General features: G+C 38.4%; 1 protein-coding gene across 1 annotated transcript in view; it reads right to left on the reverse strand.

The window, feature by feature from the left end:
- The window catches only part of Cul4 (cullin 4), a 111,431-nt gene extending 103,573 nt beyond the window's left edge, over positions 1-7,858 (reverse strand). The window contains exon 1 of the mRNA XM_067152114.2: positions 7,471-7,858. Within this exon, the coding sequence (XP_067008215.1) occupies positions 7,471-7,738 (268 nt within the window). The 5' untranslated portion in view covers positions 7,739-7,858. The remainder of the gene's footprint in view (positions 1-7,470) is intronic.
- Between the last annotated feature and the right edge of the window lie 305 nt (positions 7,859-8,163).

Consider the following 8,163-nt stretch of genomic DNA (forward strand, 5'->3'; position numbering starts at 1 on the left):
ACGAGATCGATTTGGCTAAATGTGTTCAGAAGAAGAGATACAAAGATAAGACACATCTTAAAGACAACCAGGACTTGTGCAAATGGTTTTTGAGGGAAGTGTAGGTAGTAAGAACGGTAGGGGTAGACAAAGTATGAATATGACAAGCAAATAAGAGCAGATGTACAATGCAACAGTTACATAGAAATGAAAAGTTTAGCACAGGTTTGGCTGGCATGGAGGGCTGCATCAAACCCCAGTCAAACATATTTATTTGAATTATTTTTATTTTATTGCATACATTTTGATTTTTTAACCCTCAAGCACACGCGCCAGATCTTAGGACGCAGACACACGTGGGGGTGCTTGTAAAATATGAATTACTGTATTAATTGGAGATTTTAAGATGGATTATGTAAGAATGACTCTTTCTGCGGGGATCCTGCCAGAAAGGCACAAGAGCGGGGAGTGCAGAAAAAAGTTATTTGTACATTTCACTAGGAAATAAAATGACCTGGGGTGGATTCCACCCCACACGTGTGTGTTTCGAGGGTTAATATTGTTTTTTATAAGATGACACATTTATTAAAGTTTGTAAATTAATGAAAGGTTTTAAACAAGAAAGATTTAAATTTTTTAACATTTTGAGATACAATTTTTCATTATTATTTATAGATTTCATACTAGATTGACTGATCTCAAATTGGGGCAAATATTCGTTTATAGGAAGGGGAGTTAGGGATTGAAATAACTTACCAAGGGAGATGTTAAATAAATTTCAAATTTCTTTGCAATCATTTAAGAAAAGGCTACGAAAACAACAGATAGGGAACCTGCCACCTGGGCGACTGCCCTAAATCCAGAGCAGCAGTGACTGACTGATTGATTGATTGAGACACATTTTGGAGTTTTAAAGAAATGATTGATATTTGAATAGTGTTATGGATGTCTAAATGATGTTAATGAGGCAGAATTAAGAATTAGTATTGTAGGCTATAGATGTAACAAGTATAAGGTATTTTAATGTTTTGCACCACTAATGAAGAGAACATTTGGAGCTCTCGAAACAAGTATGGATGGTATTAAAATAAACGCTTAAGTAGTAATAATTTACAAACTTTAATAAATGTGTCATCTTATAAAAAACAATATTAACCCTCGAAACACACACGTGTGGGGTGGAATCCACCCCAGGTCATTTTATTTCCTAGTGAACACTTCCTTATAGAACACTTTATTCCACCCTGAATATAAGATTGAGGCCATATAGGCGACCTGCGCGTCTGTCAGGATGGGGCTCTACCCAATGCTCAAGATGGCAAAAATACCCAGCCACTGAGCCATAGGAATTAACTAATGAAAGTTAAAATTGACGACCCGGCCGGGAATCGAACCTGGGACCCGTGACCAAAGGCCACCGTGCTAACCATTTAGCCGCGGAGATGGACAGTAAAACAAATGAAATGATCTAGCAAGTTATTTTGAGCAGTGAACCCCAAGAATAATAATTCTGAGGATGAAACCCAAACCGTTTATTACTATTAACATTATATGTCGACCTCCATAGTGTAACAGATGTCGCTGCCATCCTCAGAGACCCAGATTCGATTCCCTGTACTATCAGCAATTTAAGATTGGTAGGAGGGCTGGTATGTGGTTAAAAGGATACCTGCAGTTCACCTCAATTAAGGGTGTACCTGAAAAGAGCTGCACCACCACTGGAGGACACGAATATACATTATTATTATTATTATTATTATTATTATTATTATTATTATTATTATTATTATTATTATTATAACATGATCATGTAATAAATATAATTCAGAGTTAACTTATTCATTTAAGACTTCAGCAACATACAAGACTAATACACAATATTCAACGGTTCATTTTTCTATACAGGGTTGGCCTTCAGCCCCTTAAATGATCATTTTTCTAGATCAATTCCCATATTCTTTCCCTCTTTTCATAGTCCTCTTCTGTGGCCTATGCAAATTGTTTCTAAACTTACAACTCCTTTTATCTTGCTGTGGTCTAAGATATACACTTTGGCCTTTACCTCCAGCCACAAAGCCACAACAGTCACCTGTCACAACAAAACACACTTCCATGCTGTTGTGAGCAAGCATAATTTCTGTCTTGGTGGTACAATATTAAAACACTGTATGCAAGTAAGTTACAGTAAAAAAAAAAATAGCACATGGTATTATGTGTTCCTTACATTTAATATTTTATCAGACTTAATTTTAACTATCAAAATATGATTCAACTCCTATGTATACACAAACCATGTGGATATCTGCAAGAAACATATATCTATAGGGTTAATTGTTTCTGAGAAAGATTGATTGATGTTTGTTGTTTAAAGGGGCCTAACATCGAGGTCATCAGCCCCTAATGGTACAAAATGAGACGAAATGAGATGACAAATTAAAAGTCCAAAATCCTCCACCGACTAGAATTCAAAGCGCGAGGACGAAGAATGAATGGATGGATTGATATGTTAAAACGATCAGTGGATCCGACCCACAGTGCCTCACATGCACAGAAGCTGGCACAAAACAATAGTAGTACGGACCACGGGACTGCTTCTATAGCATGATGCTGAATCGATTAGAATATGCTCGTTCTCGAAACGGGTCCAAAATCCAGCTCATCAGCCCTCAATGGTATTTATCGCTAGAAAAGTAGAACCATGGTATTTCCCATGTTGCGGTACTAATCAAGAGTAGCGTAGACTCGCGGTATGCCATACATTATGGTAAGACTCACAGAAATTCGCACATATATTACAGACCTAATGTGTTTCGCACATTGCGGCGCCCTTGACAGGCAACGCAAACCTATGATGTTCATCACCTAAGTGTACTAACCACAAGGACTCGTACTATCCAGTGGGGTTCTTTATAGAGTGGGTACTAATCAAAGACAAGCCAGAACCACGAGTTCCTTCATCCCATGGTGTCGCTCATATAGAGCTACTAATCACAGGTACTGTAAAAGCCGTCGTGCCCACGTTTGCTACTAATCACAAACCTATTTGGTACCCAACATAGTGGTACTACGCGCAAGTAAAGGCAACCCACGGTGTTCCCCGCGTGGTGGTAATAATCACAAATAGTTTCATGGTTCTAATTTGATTATCCCTTGGTCACCCCTTTTAGTCCCCTCTTACGACAGGCAGAGGATACCGTGGGTGTATTCTTCGTCTGCGCCCCCCACCCACAGGGGGTGTTTCTGAGAAAAGTGTACCTGCAAGGAACATAATATGCAATATCATGCTGTCATTCCTTCTTTGAAAGAATGTACACCATGTACCGATACGTTGCCAAAGCAGTCAATTTTAGCTGCCTGAGGAGACAGATTGCCTCGATAAAGAATAGGCTACTTTAACGTATTTGAAACATTAGCAATCTGTACACGTACACAAAGTACAAAAACCAACGATAAAAACTTAACAGTAGTTTAACAGACCATTACTTACAACGTATTACAGAAGTCAGTTTTTATTTTATTTTACAAGTTTCTTTACGTCGCACGGACACAGATATGTCTTTTTTTTTTTTTTTTTTTTGCTACTTGCTTTACGTCGCACCGACACAGATAGGTCTTATGGCGACGATGGGATGGGAAAGGCCTAGGAGTTGGAAGGAAGCGGCCGTGGCCTTAATTAAGGTACAGCCCCAGCATTTGCCTGGTGTGAAAATGGGAAACCACGGAAAACCATTTTCAGGGCTGCCGACAGTGGGGCTCGAACCCACGATCTCCCGGATGCAAGCTCACAGCCGCGTGCCTCTACGCGCACGGCTAACTCGCCCGGTCAGATATGTCTTATAACAACGATGGAATAGGAAACAGCTAGGAATTGTACGGAAGCAGCAGTGGCTTTAATTAATTTGTGTGGTGTGAAAATGGGAAACCGCAGAAAACCATCTTCAAGGCTGCCGACACTGGGGTACGAACCCATTATCTCCTGAAAGCAAGCTGACAGCTAAGTGACCCAAACCACACAGTTACTTGCTTGGTACACACAATATGAGATTCTGAAAAGTGATCAGGATCAGATACCGAGAAAGGATTATCTACAACCTGTACCAAAATCAGTCTGCAATGGTAAGAATCAAGGGCTGTGAAAACCAAGGGGCAATTCAGAAAGGAGTGACACAAGGCTACAGTTTGTCCCGTCTGCTTTTCAATATTGATAGAGAACAGGCGTTAAAGGAAACAAAGATCAATTTGAAAAAGGAATCACAATACTGGGAGAGGAAATCAAAACTCAGAGATCTGCCAATGATACAGTTATTTTATCTGACTCTGCAGAAGACTTGAGAGAAATTACTGAATGGTATGGGTACAGTCTTGGAGAAGGTGTACCTTAAGAAATGAAAATAAATAATCCAAAACAAAGGTAATGGAGTGCAGTTGAATGAAGTCAGGTGATGCAGGAAATATTAGATTAGGAAATGAAGTCTTAGGGTAAATGTACCAATAGATGGGACCCTTGCCTGGCAATACCAATATGTGATACTCAGTCTAAATGTCGCAACACTAAGGAATTTTGACATTCCCAATGGGTAGTGCACGTACTGGCAACATTGGTGACCCTTACTTGACTACCTGAACTGATCCCTATGATCAGTGGTGTGCTTGTTTTCATGTGAAACATTATCTTTGAAAGACTTGTGAATGTATGACTCAATATTTCCCTTCTTCTAGACATATTCCTTAAGAGGTAAGTTGGGAGTTTATTGTCTTACACAACTTGTTTTATGTAGGAAGGTGAAATTTCTTACTGTATAATGGGTTGCAGGGTTCTAGGCTCTATTCATTTGATTTAGTTAAAAAGATTAATCTTAAATTGCATATGTTATGGGTGTCATCTATTGATCTTACTGAACCCAATGGTTGACAGCGGTGTCGGGCATTGGGATTTTGTTCTGTGAGGGAGCTGACTATGTTATAAGAGTTATTTTTAACATACATGGTAAACAATGTTAATTTCATTATAATTTGACTTCCAGAATCAGTAGTTGACGGGGGGGGGGGGGGGGGTGTGTCAGCCATTGGCTCGTTGATTCGTATTACATTGTTTCTCTTTTTTATCCCTAGATTCAAAATGTAAAAATAAATTTAAAATTATTCACAAGAGAACATGGCTGATGCAATAGAAGTGAGAAATGAGAGTTCTATGATGGTAGCAGCCGAGGGAGTTCCTAGGGTGACACTAATGTTTGATTTCATTGTTTGTGTGGCTAGAAATTTTAAAACTTTGAAGATGATTTCATTGCATTTTTACCCCAAAGACTGATCTCATAGCTTTTTTAATTTGAAGACTGATTCAATCAACTTTTTAACTTTAAAGTCTGATTTCACGCATTTTTGAGACTGACTTTTTATATTTTTAAAGTACTGTTTGGATATTTGCTTTACGTTGCACCGACACAGATAGGTCTTATGGCGACGATGGGACAGGACAGGACCAGGAATGGGAAGGAAGCGGCCGTGGCCTTAATTAAGGTACAGCCCCAGCATTTGCCTGGTGTGAAAATGGGAAACCATGGAAAACCATCTTCGGGGCTGCCGACAGTGGGATTCGAACCCACTATCTCCCGGATGCGAGCTCACAGCTGTGCGCCCCTATCTGCACGGCCAACTCGCCCGGTTTTAAAGTACTAGCAACTGTTTTCCTTGCTCAGCACTGTTAGTAAGGTTCTTCCTTGTAACACTGATCTAGATTAAATGTTTTTGTGTGTTTTAAAATATGTCATATTGGGCCAAGATCTATGTCATCTACTGGGAATCTTGAATTGAGGGGTGTCACCTATAGGGACCAACGCTAAAAGTGAGGATAAATTTGATCAATAGTCGAATGAAGAAAATGGAAAACTAAACCCATATTCCAGCAGGAGATAGTCCAGGGCACATACGCTAGTTTTTTGTTCAATAAAATAGCATTATGTGTAAGCACAGTTCTCATTTTGCCATTTTTTCTCTTAACAGTGTCGTCTAAAGCTACCTTTACCTTAAAGGAGATAGAATAAGTAGTAGTAGAATAAGTAACGATGACAGAAGTATGAGGATATAAAAGGCAGGCTACCACAAGCGAGAAAGGCCTTTCTTAAGAAAATAAATTTGTACTCTTTGATCATTAATATATGAATTGGAAATAAATTTTTAAAGACTTGTTGGGAGTGCATGGCATTGTATGGAAGTGCAACAAGGACAATAACTAACTCAGAAAGAAAAAGAACAGAAGCTTTTGAAATATGATGTAACAGAAGAATGCTGAAGGCAATATGGGTACAGTAGATCGAATCGCGAATGAAGAGATATGGATCGAACAGGTGTGAGGAGAACGATTTCGCAAAATTTGACCAGAAGACGAGTTATAATAATAGGACACATCTTAAAACACGTTGACCTTGTTCAGTTAGACTTTGGGGGAAGTGTAGGAGATAAGAACGTTATGGGCAGACCAAGGCATGCAAATGACAAACAGATTAGAGTAGATGTAAGATGCAGTAGTTATGTAGAAATTAAAAGGTTAACACAGGATAGGATGACATGGACTGCTGCATCAAACTAATGGCCAAAAAACAACAACAACAACAACAACACTGACAATGAACAACACAGTAATATCAAAACTAGAGAACGGTAACAAAATCATTGTGTGGACCAGTTCCCACAATAATATGTTCCTATACTGACCAACGCAAACATCCTTAGACAAGATAGCCATCCCAATAGATTTCTCCCCCTAAAATGTATAAATATTGTGATTCTATAGATACGATGATCTGCTCAAGCCAAACATGAAATAAAATACCAGTGGGAAGCAGAACATTCTAGTATTCCCACCTCCCTACACCAAATTTGCATGATTCACACAAAGTTTAACAAATGTACAGAACAAGAGTGTGAGAACAACAAAGGTACAACACAAAATAAAATGCCATATCAAAACTACAAACCTGTAACAAAATCATTGCATGGATCAGTTCATAAACCTCAATGTTCCTATACTGACGTAAACATCCCTTGGGCAAGATAGCCTATTACAATAGAGCTGTCTTCTAAAATGTAAATATTGTAGTTCTACAGGTATGATACTCTGCTCAAGCCGAATTTCAAATATAATACCACTACCAAGCAGAACATTCTAGTATTCTCACCTACCTACACCAAGTTTTCATGATTCACACCAGGTCCACATATGGAGAGAACACGAGTGTAACAACAAAATAAGTATACTGATCTACACAAGAGAATCCCACAATTTTGGCAATTGCCAATAACCATGTTATATATACTAAAAGTACAAAATAACAACACAATTATGTAAAATGTCACCAACAGTCGACACCATCCGAGAAAGAAGAGAGCAAGTGCCACGAAAAAGAGAATAAGTCAACCCACAACAAAATTACTGAAAATGATAACATAACCTGTCAAAATTACATAAATAACCATAACTGTGGATCTTACCTTTGAAATTTTTAATTACCAACTTCTTCGCTGATCCAGGTTTTGTATTAACTAAGCTAGGGGATTTGTTTACACCGTTGGGATTACTAAGAGCAGAAAAATTTGCCCTTTTCTGGTTATTCGTAGCTGTGTCCGTCATAATTTTATCCTCTAATTTTACTTTCTTAGCAATATTTTCACTGTTTGAGCAGTTCCTTTTTCTCCTTGAATTCACACGGTCCTCGCCTTGCTGGGCATCATGGACTTGGATTTTAGTAAGACTTGACATAGAAGTGCATGACACGGCCGTAGCCACACTCAACTTGTGGTTAAAACTGTAAATAAATATTCAATACTATTAATTATTTCAACTATATCATTCGCCATTCATTCACTGCAATGATCTGAAATATCTCGCTAAATGCGTCAAATAACGAGACCATTGATAATACATAAATCCACTATCGGTTAGAATATGTTTTGGAACACTAGTTGATAGTTAAGCAACGATTCCACAAGATGACAGTAAAATTTTTCATTCCTGCCCAGTCTTCTAGAGGGTCTCAAATCACACCACGTAGACACTCTAGCACGCCATTTTTACTCCAAGTAATGAAAAAAGGTGAATTGAATCAATCTTGTAATATAAAAGCATGTCATCACTTATTTTCTCCTCCAAGTTCACGAAAGACACCTTCATTGAAATTAACAAAT

The sequence above is a fragment of the Anabrus simplex genome, chromosome 8, assembly GCF_040414725.1.
Source record: "Anabrus simplex isolate iqAnaSimp1 chromosome 8, ASM4041472v1, whole genome shotgun sequence".
Classification (NCBI taxonomy): Eukaryota; Metazoa; Arthropoda; class Insecta; order Orthoptera; family Tettigoniidae; genus Anabrus; species Anabrus simplex.